The 18963-nt window shown below is 39.6% G+C and overlaps 1 protein-coding gene across 1 annotated transcript; it reads right to left on the bottom strand.

The window, feature by feature from the left end:
* Positions 1-228: 228 nt before the first annotated feature.
* Positions 229-1804, bottom strand: LOC123528768 (uncharacterized). Its single transcript, XM_045308743.2, has one exon. The coding sequence runs from the start codon at positions 1706-1708 to the stop codon at positions 413-415; it is 1296 nt and encodes a 431-aa protein (XP_045164678.1). The 5' UTR covers positions 1709-1804; the 3' UTR covers positions 229-412.
* Between the last annotated feature and the right edge of the window lie 17159 nt (positions 1805-18963).

Here is an 18963-nt window from a genome sequence, read left to right as displayed (position 1 = left end):
CACTTTCCCTTAGTAATGGACCTTTAAGATGACAGAAGATCTGCATTCAGTTTAGTAAAAACAAAATTTAAGCCATTTATCTAAAGTTAAGTGAAGTGGACTCCCCTTGATAAAACAAAGCAAATATTTTCAAATTCTCATGAAAAGTTGCCATTTTGCAGTTCCGGGCACGATCGATATGACCTTTCAGTCTAGCAAAACCTGGAGTACGATACGAATAGAACGAGGTGCAATTTGGTTCTTTATTAGAAATAAAATGTAATGACCTAATGACAATATTAATGCTTTAGTATTGCGTTTTAGTAATATTGCATCATATAATAAAATAAAACTTTGGCTAATTTAACAAGAAATGATTGTTAAGCTAAATTGTTTTTTTTTATTTCCAGGTACAATATGTGAACACTATTTTTCATTTTGAGGACTCTACTTGCACTGACATACTCCTAGAAAGCCGACTCCATCTTTTCAGAAATATGGAGTAGTTTGATTCACATTCTTGAATTCTGTCGCGATAGTAATTTTCATCTTCTATACACTTGATAAGATCCGCTTGCACAAGACACACATTATCAAATTGCGCAACTTCAGCTTTAGTCAAACTTCGCGCTTCTTTGGCATCACGTGATTCAAATAATCTAACGTCAATTATACTGTCATCTTCGTAAGCCCTGTAATTGTCATCGAAGAATATATGATGAACGTTTTGGTCGAAAGGGTCTATAATATGAGGTTTTGATGTTTCGTGATGGTAAGAATTTTCCAGCCAATAGTGTACATCGTCTCTAAAACCGGAAATACCAACACTGCTGGAAAGCATGTCGTAAATCGATCTGTCCCCGACGTAGTTTTCTGTCTTTTCGTCTTCTCCTATAACAGTGAAAACAGTTGGTTCATCGTCACTTCTTTTCACAGTTCCAACATCTCTGTTAACTTTCAAATGTACGGGTTTTTGATATCCTGGATGGTTTCCTTTCAGTCCGTGTTCCAAACTGGTGATAACATTGGGGGCGTCTAGTCCAAAAGTTCTAAAAACTATAGCAAAATCTCTTTTTGATTCTACTAAATGATGAATACACTTATACAAAGCAGGCACTATGTAATTATACTGTTGTCCATCTTTACCAGACATTGTCAGGCAATTGTGAGTATCTTTCTCGAAGTCATGTCTCCATTTAAGCAGTTCCAAATGATTCTGGAAATGCGGCTGAAAGCTCTTTCCGATGTCGCTCTGAGAGAAATCCCCCGTTGCTAACCTCAATTGGGTCCTGTCTGTTGTATTCTTGACGAATTTTTTTTCTAGATATTTGTAAAACGTTACAACATTTTCCGCCGGCGGTGTGAGTGAAAGCTGATCGGAATGCCATACCCAGTTCCCGTCTGGGCTCTCGTTGCCCCAAACAACACCTGTCAGAAAACTGTTCAGTGCTTGTTCTACAGAAACATTTGTCACTGAATCCGCGACAAGCACTGTATTTCGTATATCGAAATGAAGAATTAATTTTCTCTTATTTAAGTCCGATGAAAATGCTGTATTTACTTCGTTGCTAAGTGGATCTACACTCGCTTCAGTATCCAAGCCGGAATTTCCACCGTATTTATTTCCATTTTCTTCGCTTATTCTTTCCATTAAATTAGTAGTTTCGTTCTGTTTAAGTTTTAAGTCAGTTTTAACAAATCCATTCCGTTTCAGATAATCTTTATACATGGTTTCGTATCAGTTTTTTAAACAAGACACGATTACGGGTGGAAACACGAAACGATTTTGTATAGAATTCCTTTAATGGTATTGATCTATATTGTACTACCTTGATCACGTCTATATTTATGTCGCGATCGGATTATTGGAAATACGGAACACCTGTATAAATTCGTGTTCTAACAGGCAGCACGAAACTACGGCAGTCCTGGAGGGACACTCAATAATTATTACTTATAACTTTTTAGAAGAACTTATTACTGTTTTGCTATTACCATTTGTTATTATTCATTTGTTATTACACATTTGACATTACCTTGTTGTTATTATTTATTTTTCATAAGTTAAATGTTTGAAAGATTTTAGTAAGAAGTAGAGAAAACGTAATTTCCGTTCTGTTTTATATACGTTAAGTAAACCGTTTACCAGACTAATACCAAAAACCGAACAGGTTTCCAGTGTAAAACTACTAAAATATCTATTTCACAATACTTACGTTTACTTAGCGGACTAGGGTTTGGAGAATGTAGGAATGGACGGTTGGATAAAGGTAAGCTATGAAATTCGATTGGATCATTCAACACTTCTACATGTATAGATTTTACACAACCACACATATTGATATTCTAACTGACCATTATATCAGTTTTCCTTTCTTTTTAGACAGCTGGTAAAAGAAAACTGTCTCAGTTTATCTCTTTAAGAAATGATAAAAGTAAGTACATGTACTTATTAACGAGTTTAAAATTCTGACAAAAGTCAAGATCCATAGATAGTAGAACAATTTTCTGTATAAAAAGTGTTGTAAGAGATTATATAAAGTGCAGATGTGATAAGTCAGGAGACGCAGTGGATTAAATAATCACAATAAATAACATTTTCAGTCCTTAAATGCGATGCTATTTATGTTAAGTGAATGAATAACCTGTAACTGAAAAATAAGCTATAACGAATAGTTGATAAGGTATGAAGGTGTAACAACTGAAATGTCCCTCCAGGGCTTCCGTAGTACTGTGAACTACTAAAGGGGAATTTCTTTAGACGTCAACCGTGTCATACTTCTATATTAAGCAAACTGACGAAAAACTCTTTAAGCTGATGCCATTTTATCAGTTTTAACTTTTAGCTCAACTTCTGAACAAAAAAACAACAACAACAAAAACAACAACAACAAACCTGGCAACAAGGTCGTTTCTTAAATTGATAAAAGAAAACGTAGACTTATTTGAAATTATAAAGTTACCCATTTAAAGGTCTTTTACAGTTACAGTGACGAAAAAAGACACTGTCATGCCTCTGTGCACTTGAATTTTACTGTTTTTATACGCAACACGTTAAAAAGATATAGAAATGGCAACACAATTTAGGAAATTATAGTTTACTGATGTCCTATATTTCGACACTATTTTTTTTCGTGTTTAAAATGTTTTAGCTTTGTAGAGATTTTGACCAATTTTACTCTTATATTCTGTATCAGTAAAACAACGAAAAATATGTCTCTTCATACTACCTCCCACCTATCACCATTATTATGGACAAGTTGCGCATCGGCTAAAGTGATAGCAACAATATGATGATATATCCTTAGGACACCTGACCACGAAAGAAACTGACTTTGTAACGAGGATAGGACGAATCAAGACTAAATTTTCATATTGTTATTTTTGCGTCACCAAACCGAGTGTAGCTACACAAACAGCTGTATTTGGTTGTTACTCTAGTGAGATTCCACACATACGCGAATAACTGCCAAAAAAAAAAAACCGACTTGAAGTCCCTTTTTGCATTATCTATTTCTAGTAAATGATTTGAAAAGAATCTACGCGTAACCTCACCGTTATATGTCTGCTGTTCACTATAGTTGAGACTGATTCATGAATTTTGAAACTAGCTACACTTTTCACTATTCATGAAGGTATGAACTTTGAATTTATAATTTTGTGTACAAAATCATTTTCATTGCTTCCAGATTGGTCATATGTTATATTTACGGCAATGATATCACGCGTGCCAAAGACTGAGAAAAGCCCTCTTCACACGATGCCAAAAATGCTTCCCGAGCAATAGAGTTGTTTCTATGGAAGCGTGAAAGTGCCAAAATAGTTACTAAGCATAAATACTTTATTGGTGCCTACAAGATATCTTGTAGAACATGACAGGTGTTGAACATACAAAGGTTTCTGATTCATGTTGGAAAGTTGTCGACAGCATTCGCCCTCAGTTTCTGATTCATGTTGGAAAGTTGTCGACAGCATTCGCCCTCGGTTTCTGATTCATGTTGGGAAGTTGTCGACAGCATTCGCCCTCGGTTTCTGATTCATGTTGGGAAGTTGTCGACAGCATTCGTCCTCGGGTCTCTGATTCATGTTGGAAAGTTGTTGATTCATGTTGGAAAGTTGTCGACAGCATTCGTCCTCGGTCTCTGATTCATGTTGGAAAGTTGTTGATTCATGTTGGAAAGTTGTCGACAGCATTCGTCCTCGGTCTCTGATTCATGTTGGGAAGTTGTCGACAGCATTCGCCCTCGATTTCTGATTCATGTTGGGAAGTTGTCGACAGCATTCGCCCTCGGTCTCTGATTCATGTTGGGAAGTTGTCGACAGCATTCGCCCTCGGTTTCTGATTCATGTTGGAAAGTTGTCGACAGCATTCGTCCTCGGTCTCTCATTCATGTTGGAAAGATGTCGACAACATTCGTCCTCGGTCTCTGATTCATGTTGGGAAGTTGTCGACAGCATTCGCCCTCGGTTTCTGATTCATGTTGGGAAGTTGTCGACAGCATTCGTCCTCGGTCTCTGATTCATGTTGGAAAGTTGTCGACAGCATTCGTCCTCGGTCTCTGATTCATGTTGGAAAGTTGTCGACAGCATTCGCCCTCGGTCTCTGATTCATGTTGGGAAGTTGTCGACAGCATTCGCCCTCGGTTTCTGATTCATGTTGGAAAGTTGTCGACAGCATTCGCCCTTGGTTTCTGATTCATGTTGGGTAGTTGTCGGTAACTTTAGTCCTCGGCCTTGGATTTATAATAGAAGTTGTCAATTACGGTACTTTGGTTTATACTAATTTATTTTAGCTAGACTGTGATTATTTAGCCTTTTCTGCTAAAACATTGACATTTTCTCTCTTTTTTTGGTCTATTTTAGACCGATCCAGTTCGACAAGCGCATTTCTGTACGTGAAACGAAGTAAAATTACACAAAGACAAGTTTAGCTCTTTTGTAAAAGCTAATCAGTGCTACTCTTCAATAAAACATAGACTTAAAGATCTGTGGTTAAGACCTAATTTTGAAAAGATTTCGCAATCAATTTAAATTCAAGGAAAATGACATATTTTGACAGTCATAATATGAATAAACTCCTTGGCAGAAATAACATAAAATCATAATAAAGTTAATATACTGCGGCCTGCCATTGACAGCCAACAACTCTGGGCTAAAATTTCTTTTTCACTCACACGACGTCAATAGTGTGATGAATACATTTAGTTCAAATTCATATAATTCTATAAGTAAACAACTTTGCATGGTGATTGTTTGGTACCTAACATTTAATTTGATCGAGACCCTTACCTCAAATGCAATAACGCATGAGTTTTAAAAACGGCAGTCATGACGGCCGTTAATTTTTCTAGCCGAAAAAGTGTTATATTCAAATAACATAAAATAGATTTTTGAAATGTCATATTTGTTCTTAGATAATGCTTCTGTGCTTCCGTACTAAAAGTCCTCGATTACACTTCTTTACTACACTGATTTTCAATAACTATAAATAAAGATATATTTGTATATCAGGTCAAAATATAAAACAGTCAATCCCATATATTCGAGGTTGCCACATTGGTAGGTTTAAAAACGTGACTGTTATGATTAAGGCTTTACATAAAGTATAGTTAATTTTATGTCTAGGATTTTGTCTGATGTAGACATTTTTGTTGGCGGTTATCTTTAATCAAAATTTTCAAAAAAGTTATATCGCTAATTATAAATCTCTCAAATACATTGTGAAAAAATTTTATGTGAAAAAATATTTAAAAGAAAGACCACATCAATACTAAGCACGCACTGGTTTCAAATTTCAGGATGTGTATTTCGGTGCGATTTTTTGTAATGTTCAGTGTCCACAGTATCTCGTAAACAGTGTTTTGGCAAAGTCTGGCGTGGTAAACTTGTTCAATTCAGGCCTCTCTTGACACTGCTAGTAGTTTTAGAACTATTAAACCTACTTGATAACATTTATTCAGGTTAAATTAACACTAATTAACACTAATCGAACGTGGTTCTTAGGTCATTTATTTATTATTTTTTTTTTTTTTCAATTCTGTTAATATATCATGCCACTTAATAGTTGCAGGGATTAATAGATCTCTTTTGCAACCCAGCTGATAACATTTCCTCAGGTCGAATTCAACTTAAACCGACAGTGGTTTGTAAATCTATTTCAACCCAAATGATAACATATGTTCAGGTCAGATTTCACTTAACACTGATGGTGGAACGTTGAAATCTGTTGCAACTCATGTGACAACATTTCACGTAACACCGACTGTGGGTTGAAGATCTATTGCAACTCAGTTGATAACATTTCATCATGTCGTGTTCACTTAAGGTATTAGATCACTAATAGAGAACCTCCTTTTTGAAGAGTATTCAATTCCTACCATAAACCTAGTTTTACTGCAATTCTTAGGAGGGGGCGTAGGTTCAAGCCCTGCTGGGACCAAATTTCCCCCCCCTTATTTTCCTTTTTTCTAGTACGTTTTTACATCTTTCAAGACTTATTATTGATTTCTTGTACAAAAATGGAAAAAGGTGAATCTTATAAGCGATTTCTTGGTGTTCAATGTGAATTTACTACTTAAACAGAAGGGGTAGAGTTACACATCTTTAAAAAGATTGAGTTACACGCGGTGAAAGTTCTGTATTTTGCTTTCACTCTTAGATTATATATTGTTGAAGAAATTTAGGTAGGTTTTACGTCTGCCCTAAGGTTATTTTTTAAATGGAGTAAGCAAAATTCAAAACAGAAACACAGCATTCGACCTTATTTTTCCAATGTTGAAGTATGAATTCTGTCTCATTAAATCCGTTTACCTGAGGCCCCATAGAAAAAATGATATTGTCATTTTTATTTTGTGTTTTATAATTGTTTGCCAATAGTTTGATGTTTCTTTTATCAAAATTAATGGTAAAATGAGTTCTCTGCAAACGTTTTGGATAGTGGCTATCACTTTGAAATTTGTCTCTACTTGAGCTTGAGGAGATACCATAAGTTATATAAAATTTATAAAAAAAAAACGGCACGGTAAAAGTTGTTTAAAAGTTGCAAAATAGTGCAAAACACGGTTATCTTTCGGAATATAACAAGCACAGGCCATTTTGTAAACATTACTATTAGTGATCTAATACCTTAACACCGACGGTGGGTTGAAGATCTATTGCAACTCAGCTGATAACATTTCATCATGTCGTGTTCACTTAACACCGACGGTGGGTTGAAGATCTATTGCAACTCAGCTGAAAACATTTCATCATGTCGTGTTCACTTAACACCGACGATGGGTTGAAGATCTATTGCAACTCAGCTGATAACATTTCATCATGTCGTGTTCACGTAACACCGACGGTGGGTTGTAGATCTATTGCAACTCAGCTGATAACATTTCTTCATGTCGTGTTCACTTAACACCGACGGTGGGTTGAAGATCTATTGCAATTCAGTTGATAACATTTCATCATGTCGTGTTCACTTAACACCGACGGGGGTTGAAGATCTATTGCAACTCAGTTGATAACATTTCATCATGTCGTGTTCACTTAACACCGACGGTCGGTTGTAGATCTATTGCAACTCAGTTGATAACATTTCATCATGTCGTGTTCACTTAACACCGACGGTCGGTTGTAGAGCTATTACAACTCGATAACATTTCTTCATGTCGAGTTCACTTAACACCGACTGTGGGTTGAAGATCTATTGCAACTCAGTTGATAACATTTTATCTATAACTCAGTTGATAACATTTTAATCTATTGCAACTCAGTTGATAACATTTCATCATGTCGTGTTCACATAACACCGACGGTGGTTTGAATTATACAACCCGTAACATTTCTTCATGTCGTATCACTTAACACCGACTGTGGGTTGAGATCTATTGCAACTCAGTTGATAACATTTCTTCATGTCGTGTTCACTAACACCGACGGTGGGTTGTAGATCTATTACAACTCAGTGATAACATTTCATCATGTCGTGTTCACTTAACACCGACGTGGGTTGTAGATCTATACAACACAGTGATAACATTTCTTCGTGTCGTGTTCACTTAACACCGACGATGGGTTGAGATCTATTGCAACTCAGTTGATAACATTTCATCATGTCGTGTTCACTTAACACCGACGGGGGTTGAAGATCTATTGCAACTCAGTTGATAACATTTCATCATGTCGTGTTCACTTAACACCGACGATGGGTTGTAGATGTATTGCAACTCAGTTGATAACATTTCTTCATGTCGTGTTCACTTAACAACGACGGTGAGTTGAAGATTTATTGCAACTCAGTTGATAATATTTCATCATGTCGTGTTCACTTAACACCGACGGTCGGTTGTAGATCTATTACAACTCGATAACATTTCTTCATGTCGAGTTCACTTAACACCGACTGTAGGTTGAAGATCTATTGCAACTCAGTTGATAACATTTTATCTATAACTCAGTTGATAACATTTTATCATGTCGTTTTCACTTAACACCGACGGTGGGTTGTAGATCTATTGCAACTCAGTTGATAACATTTCATCATGTCGTGTTCACATAACACCGACGGTGGGTTGTAGATCTATTACAACTCGATAACATTTCTTCATGTCGTGTTCACTTAACACCGACTGTGGGTTGTAGATCTATTGCAACTCAGTTGATAACATTTCTTCATGTCGTGTTCACGTAACACCGACGGTGGGTTGTAGATCTATTACAACTCAGTTGATAACATTTCATCATGTCGTGTTCACTTAACACCGACGGTGGGTTGTAGATCTATAACAACTCAGTTGATAACATTTCTTCGTGTCGTGTTCACTTAACACCGACGATGGGTTGTAAATCTATTGCAACTCAGTTGATAACATTTCTTCATGTCGTGTTCACTTAACACCGACGGTGGGTTGTAGATCTATTGCAACCAAATTGATAACATTTCTTCATGTCGTGTTCACTAACACCGAAGGTGGGTTGTAGATCTATTGCAACTCTGTTGTTTACATTTCTTCATGTCGTGTTCACTTAACACTGACGGCGGAGTGTCTAGAAGCTGCTATTCTAGCAGAACAAGATAGAAAACATGTCGAGAAGATATTTCAGCAGAACAAGATAGAAAACATGTCGAGAAGATATTTCAGCAGAGCAAGATAGAAAACATGTCGAGAATTTATCCCAGTAGAACAAGATAGAAAACATCTCGAGAAGATATTGCAGCAGAACAAAATAGAAAACATGTCGAGAATTTATTCCAGTAGATCAAGATAGAAAACATATCTGGAAGCTATATCAGAAAGACTAGAGAGAACAATACTTTAAGCTGTGTTATTAGAACGAGATAGAAAACAAGTGTAGAAACTGTCATGAGATCTAGATGGAAACATGCCTTGAAGCTATATTAAGGAGAACGAGATAGAAAACAAGTGAAGAAAATATGTCATGAGATCTAGATGGAAACATGTCTAGAAGCTATATCCAGGAGAACGAGATAGAAAATAAGTGTAGAAACTATGTCATTAGATCTAGATGGAAACATGCCTAGTAGCTATATCCAGGAGAACGAGAAAGAAAATAAGTGTAGAAGCTATGTCATTAGATCTGGACGGAAACATGCATAGAAACTATATATCGAGGAGAACGAGAAAGAAAACAAGTGTAGAAACTATGTCATTAGATCTAGATGGAAACATGCCTAGAAGCTATGCCAGGAGAACGAGATAGAAAACAAGTCTATAAGGCATGTCAGGAGAGCGAGATAAAATAAAAATAAAGATTTCCCTCCTGTGCTTCAAACAGTTCCCAATTACCCTCTAATCACCATAAACTGTTGAAGTATAACTATTCAATAATTTATTACTATAAATATAATAAAGGTCTATCCGAAAATCAGGTTAAATATGAAACAGACAATTCCACAACTAAAGTCTATATGCTCAATACCGCCAAGATCAAAGCTGTTATGATTTAGTTTTTATTTACTAAACTAACTCCGGTAACCTCTACGTATATTTTAGAAATCGTGTCGATGGTGAACTAATCTCTATTAAAACAGCAAACAGTAAACCATTTTCGAAAACAAATGTACTCTTCATGACCTTCGTGATATTTTTTGTACAGATCTAATACTTTAGAAGCTGAGGTTACAATTTTGAATACAAGTTTGCCATGGATGGCTCGTCATGAACCTGTCGACCTATCACTTTAGAAGCTGAGGTTACAATGATGGCTCGTCATGAACCTGTCGATCTAGCACTTTAGAAGCTGAGGTTAAAATGTGGAAGATGCAATTTTGCCATGGCTAGTCATGAACCTGTCGACCTATCACTTTAGAAGCTGAGGTTACAATGTTGAAGATGCAAGTTTGCAATGGCACGTCATGAACCTGTCGATCTAGCACTTAAGAAGCTGAGGTTACAGTGTTGAAGATGCAAGTTTGCAATGGCCCGTCATGAACCTGTCGATCTAGCACTTTAGAAGCTGAGGTTACAATGTTGAAGATGCAAGTTTGCCATGGCCCGTCATGAACCTGTCGATCTAGCACTTTAGAAGCTGAGATTACAGTGTTGAAGATGCAAGTTTGCAATGGCCCGTCATGAACCTGTCGATCTAGCACTTTAGAGGCTGAGGTTACAATGTTGAAGATGCAAGTTTACCATGGCTCGTCATGAACCTGTCGATCTAGCACTTTAGAGGCTGAGGTTACAATGTTGAAGATGCAAGTTTGCCATGGCCCGTCATGAACCTGTCGATCTAGCACTTTAGAGGCTGAGGTTACAATGTTGAAGATGCAAGTTTACCATGGCTCGTCATGAACCTGTCGATCTAGCACTTTAAAAGCTGAGGTTACAATGTTGAAGATGCAAGTTTGCCATGGCCCGTCATGAACCTGTCAATCTAGCACTTTAGAAGCTGAGGTGGTAACAATGTTGAAGATGCAAGTTTACCATGGCTCGTCATGAACCTGTCGATTTAGCACTTTAAAAGCTGAGGTTACAATGTTGAAGATGCAAGTTTGCCATGGCCCGTCATGAACCTTTCGGTCTAGCACTTTAAAAGCTGAGGTTACAATGTTGAAGATGCAAGTTTGCCATGACCCGCCATGAACCTGTCGATCTAGTACTTTAAAAGCTGGGGTTACAATGGTGAAGATGCAAGTTTGCCATGGCTCGTCATGAAGCTCTCGATCTAGTACTTTAGTAGCTGAGGTTACAATGTTGAAGATGCAAGTTTGCCATGGCTCGTCATGAACCTGTCGATCTAACTCTTTAGAAGCTGAGGTTACAATGTTGAAGATGCAAATTTGCCATGGCTCGTCATGAACCTGTCGATCTAGCACTTTAGAAGCTGAGGTTGCAATGTTGAAGATGCAAGTTTGCCATGGCACGTCATGAACCTTTCGGTCTAGCACTTTAAAAGCTGAGGTTACAATGTTGAAGATGCAAGTTTGCGATGACCCGTCATGAACCTGTCGATCTAGCACTTAAGAAGCTGAAGTTACAATGTTGAAGATGCAAGTTTGCCATGACCCGTCATGAACCTGTCGATCTAGCACTTTAGAAGCTTAGGCGGTTACAGTGTTGAAGATGCAAGTTTGCCATGGCCGTCATGAACCTGTCGATCTGCACTTAGAAGCTGAGTTACAATGTTGAAGATGCAAGTTTGCACGTCTCATGAACCTGTCGATCTAACTAACACCTAGCGCGGGTTACAATGTTGAAGATGCAAGTTTGCCATGGCTCGTCATGAACCTGTCGATCTGGCACTTTAGAAGCTGAGGTTACAATATTGAAGATGCAATTTTGCCATGGCTCGTCATGAACCTGTCGATCTAGCACTTTAGAAGCTGAGGTTACAATGTTGAAGATGCAAGTTTGCCATGACCCGTCATGAACCTGTCGATCTAGCACTTTAGAAGCTGAGATTACAATGTTAAAGATGCAAGTTTGTCATGGCTCGTCATGAACCTGTCGATCTAGCACTTTAGAAGCTGAGGTTACAATGTTGAAGATGCAAGTTTGCCATGGCTCGTCATGAACCTGTCTATCTAACACCCTAGAGGCTGAGGTTACAATGCTGAAGATGCAAGTTTGCCATGTCTAGTCATGAACCTGTCGATCTGGCACTTTAGAAGCTGAGGCTACAATGTTGAAGATGCAAGTTTGCCATGGCTCGTCATGAACCTGTCGATCTAACACCCTAGCCGCTGAGGTTACAATGTTGAAGATGCAAGTTTGCCATGGCTCGTCATGAACCTGTCGATCTAGCACTTTAGAAGCTGCGGTTACAATGTTGAAGATGCAAGTTTGCAATGGCCCGTCATGAACCTTTCGATCTAGCACTTTAGAAGCTGAGATTAAAGTGTTGAAGATGCAAGTTTGCCATGGCTCGTCATGAACCTGTCGATCTAGCACTTTAGAAGCTGAGGTTACAATGTTGAAGATGCAAGTTTGCCATGGCTCGTCATGAACCTGTCTATCTAACACCCTAGAGGCTGAGGTTACAATGTTGAAGATGCAAGTTTGCCATGGCTCGTCATGAACCTGCCGATCTAGCACTTTAGAAGCTGAGGTTACAATGTTGAAGATGCAAGTTTGCAACGGCCCTTCATGAACCTTTCGGTCTAGCACTTTAAAAGCTGCGGTTACAATGTTGAAGATGCAAGTTTGCCATGACCCGTCATGAACCTTTCGATCTAGCACTTTAGAAGCTGAGATTACAATGTTAAAGATGCAAGTTTGCCATGGCTCGTTATGAACCTGTCGATCTAGCACTTTAGAAGCTGAGGTTACAATGTTGAAGATGCAAGTTTGCCATGGCTCGTCATGAAATTAACGATCTGGCACTTTAGAAGCTGAGGTTACAATATTGAAGATGCAATTTTGCCATGGCTCGTCATGAACCTGTCGATCTAGCACTTTAGAGCTGAGGTTACAATGTTGAAGATGCAAGTTTGCCATGGGCCCGTCATGAACCTGTCGATCTAGCAGTTTAGAGCTGAGATTACAATGTTAAGATGCAAGTTTTCATGGCTCGTCATGAACCTGTCGATCTAGCATTTAGAAGCTGAGGTTACAATGTTGAAGATGCAAGTTTGCCATGGCTCGTCATGAACCTGTCATCTAACACCTAGAGGCTGAGGTTACAATGCTGAAGATGCAAGTTTGCCATGGGCTGTCATGAACCTGTCGATCTGCACTTTAGAAGCTGAGGTACAATGTTGAAGATGCAAGTCTGCCATGGACTCGTCATGAACCTGTCGATCTAACACCCTAGCCGCTGAGGTTACAATGTTGAAGATGCAAGTTTGCCATGGCTCGTCATGAACCTGTCGATCTAAGACATTAGAAGCTGCGGTTACAATGTTGAAGATGCAAGTTTGAAATGGCCCGTCATGAACCTTTCGGTCTAGCACTTTAAAAGCTGAGGTTACAATGTTGAAGATGCAAGTTTGCCATGGCCCGTCATGAACCTTTCGATCTAGCACTTTAGAAGCTGAGATTACAGTGTTGAAGATGCAAGTTTGCCATGGCTCGTCATGAACCTGTCGATCTAGCACTTTAGAAGCTGAGGTTACAATGTTGAAGATGCAAGTTTGCCATGGCTCGTCATGAACCTGTCTATCTACCACCTTAGAGGCTGAGGTTACAATGTTGAAGATGCAAGTTTGCCATGGCTCGTCATGAACCTGCCGATCTAGCACTTAAAAAGCTGAGGTTACAATGTTGAAGATGCAAGTTTGCAACGGCCCTATATGAACCTTTCGGTCTAGCACTTTAAAAGCTGCGGTTACAATGTTGAAGATGCAAGTTTGCCATGACCCGTCATGAACCTTTCGATCTAGCAATTTAGAAGCTGAGATTACAATGTTAAAGATGCAAGTTTGCCATGGCTCGTTATGAACCTGTCGATCTAGCACTTTAGAAGCTGAGGTTACAATGTTGAAGATGCAAGTTTGCCATGGCTCGTCATGAACCTGTCGATCTGGCACTTTAGAAGCTGAGGTTACAATATTGAAGATGCAAGTTTGCCATGGCTCGTCATGAACCTGTCGATCTAGCACTTTAGAAGCTGAGGTTACAATGTTGAAGATGCAAGTTTGCCATGACCCGTCATGAACCTGTCGATCTAGCACTTTAGAAGCTGAGATTACAATGTTAAAGATGCAAGTTTGTCATGGCTCGTCATGAACCTGTCGATCTAGCACTTTAGAAGCTGAGGTTACAATGTTGAAGATGCAAGTTTGCCATGGCTTGTCATGAACCTGTCTATCTAACACCCTAGAGGCTGAGGTTACAATGCTGAAGATGCAAGTTTGCCATGTCTAGTCATGAACCTGTCGATCTGGCACTTTAGAAGCTGAGGTTACAATGTTGAAGATGCAAGTTTGCCATGGCTCGTCATGAACCTGTCGATCTAACACCCTAGCCGCTGAGGTTACAATGTTGAAGATGCAAGTTTGCCATGGCTCGTCATGAACCTGTCGATCTAGCACTTTAGAAGCTGCGGTTACAATGTTGAAGATGCAAGTTTGAAATGGCCCGTCATGAACCTTTCGGTCTAGCACTTTAAAAGCTGAGGTTACAATGTTGAAGATGCAAGTTTGCCATGACCCGTCATGAACCTTTCGATCTAGCACTTTAGAAGCTGAGATTACAGTGTTGAAGATGCAAGTTTGCCATGGCTCGTCATGAACCTGTCGATCTAGCACTTTAGAAGCTGAGGTTACAATGTTGAAGATGCAAGTTTGCCATGGCTCGTCATGAACCTGTCTATCTAACACCCTAGAGGCTGAGGTTACAATGTTGAAGATGCAAGTTTGCCATGGCTCGTCATGAACCTGTCGATCTAGCACTTTAGAAGCTGAGGTTACAATGTTGAAGATGTAAGTTTGCAATGGCCCTTCGTGAACCTTTCGGTCTAGCACTTTAAAAGCTGAAGTTACAATGTTGAAGATGCAAGTTTGCCATGACCCGTCATGAACCTTTCGATCTAGCACTTTAGAAGCTGAGATTACATAGTTAAAGATGCAAGTTTGCCATGACTCGTCATGAACCTGTCGATCTAGCACTTTAGAAGCTGAGGTTACAATGTTGAAGATGCAAGTTTGCAATGGCTCGTCATGAACCTGTCTATCTAACACCCTAGAGGCTGAGGTTACAATGTTGAAGATGCAAGTTTGCCATGGCTCGTCATGAAGCTCTCGATCTAGTACTTTAGTAGCTGAGGTTACAATGTTGAAGATGCAAGTTTGCCATGGCTCGTCATGACCTGTCGATCTAACTCTTTAGAAGCTGAGGTTACAATGTTGAAGATGCAAGTTTGCCATGGCTCGTCATGAACCTGTCGATATAACACTTTAGAAGCTGAGGTTACAATGTTGAAGATGCAAGTTTGCAATGGTACGTCATGAACCTTTCGGTCTAGCACTTTAAAAGCTGAGGTTACAATGTTGAAGATGCAAGTTTTCGATGACCCGTCATGAACCTGTCGATCTAGCACTTAAGAAGCTGAAGTTACAATGTTGAAGATGCAAGTTTGCCATGACCCGTCATGAACCTGTCGATCTAGCACTTTAGAACCTTAGGCGGTTACAATGTTGAAGATGCAAGTTTGCCATGGCTCGTCATGAACCTGTCGATCTGGCACTTTAGAAGCTGAGGTTACAATGTTGAAGATGCAAGTTTGCCATGGCTCGTCATGAACCTGTCGATCTATCACTTTAGAAGCTGAGGTTACAATATTGAAGATGCAAGTTTGCCATGACCCGTCATGAACCTGTCGATCTAGCACTTTAGAAGCTGAGATTACAATGTTAATGATGCAAGTTTGTCATGGCTCGTCATAAACCTGTCGATCTAGCACTTTAGAAGCTTAGGTTACAATGTTGAAGATGCAAGTTTGCCATGGCTCGTCATGAACCTGTCTATCTAACACCCTCGAGGCTGAGGTTACAATGCTGAAGATGCAAGTTTGCCATGTCTAGTCATGAACCTGTCGATCTGGCACTTTAGAAGCTGAGGCTACAATGTTGAAGATGCTAAGTTTGCCATGGCTCGTCTGAACCTGTCGATCTAACACTTAGCGCTGAGGTTACAATGTTGAAGATGCAAGTTTGCCATGGTCGTCATGAACCTTCGATCTAGCACTTTAGAAGCTGGTTACATGTTGAAGATGCAAGTTTGCATGGCCGTCATGAACCTTTCGGTCTAGCACTTTAAAGCTGAGGTTACAATGTTGAAGATGCAAGTTTGCATGCCCGTCATGAACCTTCGATCTACACTTTAGAAGCTGAGTTACATGTTGAAGATGCAAGTTTGCCATGGCTCGTCGTGAACCTGTCGATCTAGACTTTAGAGCTGAGGTTACAATGTTGAAGATGCAAGTTTGCCATGGCTCGTCATGACCTGTCTATCTAACCCTAGAGGCTGAGGTTACAATGTTGAAGATGCAAGTTTGCCATGGCTCGCATGAACATGCGATCTAGCACTTTAGAAGCTGAGGTTACAATGTTGAAGATGCAAGTTTGCAATCGGCCTTCATGAACCTTTCGGTCTAGCACTTTAAAAGTGCGGTTACAATGTTGAAGATGCAAGGTTGCCATGACCCGTCATGAACCTTTCGATCTAGCACTTAAGAAGCTGAATTACAATGTTAAGATGCAAGTTTGCCATGGCTCGTATGAACCTGTCGATCTAGCACTTTAGAAGCTAGGTTACAATGTTGAAGATGAAGTTTGCCATGGCTCGTCATGAACCTGTCGATCTGCACTTTAGAAGCTGAGGTTACAATGTGAAGATGCAATTTTGCCATGGCTCGTCATGAACCTGTCGATCTAGACTTAGAAGCTGAGGTTACAATGTTGAAGATGCAAGTTTGCCATGCCGTCATGAACCTGTCGATCTAGCACTTTAGAAGCTGAGTTACAATGTTAAAGATGCAAGTTTGTCATGGCTCGTCATGAACCTGTCGATCTAGCACTTTAGAAGCTGAGGTTACAATGTTGAAGATGCAAGTTTGCCATGGCTCGTCATGAACCTGTCTATCTAACACCCTAAGGCTAAGGTTACAATGTGAAGATGCAAGTTTGCCATGCCTAGTCATGAACCTGTCGATCTGGCACTTTAGAAGCTGAGCTACAATGTTGAAGATGCAAGTTTGCCATGGCTCGTCATGAACCTGTCGATCTACACCCTAGCGTGGGTTACAATGTTGAAGATGCAAGTTTGCCATGGCTCGTCATGAACCTGTCGATCTAGCACTTTAGAAGCTGCGGTTACAATGTTGAAGATGCAAGTTTGAAATGGCCCGTCATGAACCTTTCGGTCTAGCACTTTAAAAGCTGAGGTTACAATGTTGAAGATGCAAGTTTGCCATGACCCGTCATGAACCTTTCGATCTAGCACTTTAGAAGCTGAGATTACAGTGTTGAAGATGCAAGTTTGCCATGGCTCGTCATGAACCTGTCGATCTAGCACTTTAGAAGCTGAGGTTACAATGTTGAAGATGCAAGTTTGCCATGACCCGTCATGAACCTGTCTATCTAACACGCTAGAGGCTGAGGTTACAATGTTGAAGATGCAAGTTTGCCATGGCTCGTCATGAACCTGTCGATCTAGCACTTTAGAAGCTGAGGTTACAATGTTGAAGATGCAAGTTTGCAATGGCCCTTCGTGAACCTTTCGGTCTAGCACTTTAAAAGCTGCGGTTACAATGTTGAAGATGCAAGTTTGCCATGACCCGTCATGAACCTTTCGATCTAGCACTTTAGAAGCTGAGATTACATAGTTAAAGATGCAAGTTTGCCATGGCTCGTCATGAACCTGTCGATCTAGCACTTTAGAAGCTGAGGTTACAATGTTGAAGATGCAAGTTTGCAATGGCTCGTCATGAACCTGTCTATCTAACACCCTAGAGGCTGAGGTTACAATGTTGAAGATGCAAGTTTGCCATGGCTCGTCATGAAGCTCTTTATCTAGTACTTTAGTAGCTGAGGTTACAATGTTGAAGATGCAAGTTTGCCATGGCTCGTCATGAACCTGTCGATCTAAGCACTTTAGAACTAGGTTACAAGTTAAGATGCAAGTTTGCCATGGCTCGTCATGACCTGTCGATCTAAGCACTTTAGAAGCTGATGTTACAATGTTGAAGATGCAAGTTTCCAATGACGTCATGAAACCTTTCGTCTAGCACTTTAAAAGCTTAGGTTACAATGTTGAAGATGCAAGTTTGCGATGTCCCGTCATGAACCTGTCGATCTAGCACTTAGAAGCTGAAATTACAATGTTGAAGAGCAAAGTTTGCCATTGACCGTAATGAACTGTCGATCTAGCACTTTAGAAACTAGTCGTGTTACAAAGTTGAAGATGCAAGTTTGCCCTGGCTCGTCATGAACTGTCGATCTAGCACTTTAAAGCTGAGATACAATGTTGAAGAACTGCAAGTTTGCCACGGCTCGTCATGAACCTTGTGTTCTAAACACCCTAACGCTCTGATGTTACATATATTTTGAAAGATGCAAGTTTGCAATGCTCGTCATGAACCTGTCGATTTGGCATTTAGAAGCTGAGGTTACAATGTTGAAGATGCAAGTTTGCCATGGCTCGTCATGAACCTGTCGATCTAAGCACCCTTAGAAGCTGAGGTTACAATGTTGAAGATGCAAGTTTGCAATGGCCGTCATGAACTTTCGGTCTAGCACTTTAAAAGCTGCGGTTACAATGTTGAATATGCAAGTTTGCATGACCCTTCATGAACCTGCCGATCTACCTTTAAAATGAGATTACTTGTTAAAGATGCAAGTTTGCCATGCTCGTCTGACTGTCGAATCTAGCCACTTTAAAGGCATGTGGTTACCAATTTGAAGATGCAAGATTGCGATTTGGCTGTCATGCCTGTCGATCTAGCATTTAGAAGCTGAGCGCTATAATGTTGAAAGATGCAAGTTTAGCATGTCTCGTCATGAACCTGTCTATGCTAACACTTTCAGGGCTTAGGTAC

This window comes from Mercenaria mercenaria, chromosome 13 (assembly GCF_021730395.1).
Source record: "Mercenaria mercenaria strain notata chromosome 13, MADL_Memer_1, whole genome shotgun sequence".
NCBI lineage: Eukaryota > Metazoa > Mollusca > Bivalvia > Venerida > Veneridae > Mercenaria > Mercenaria mercenaria.
Note: the sequence above shows the minus strand (reverse complement) of the source record. Positions and strands in the feature narration are given on the sequence as shown.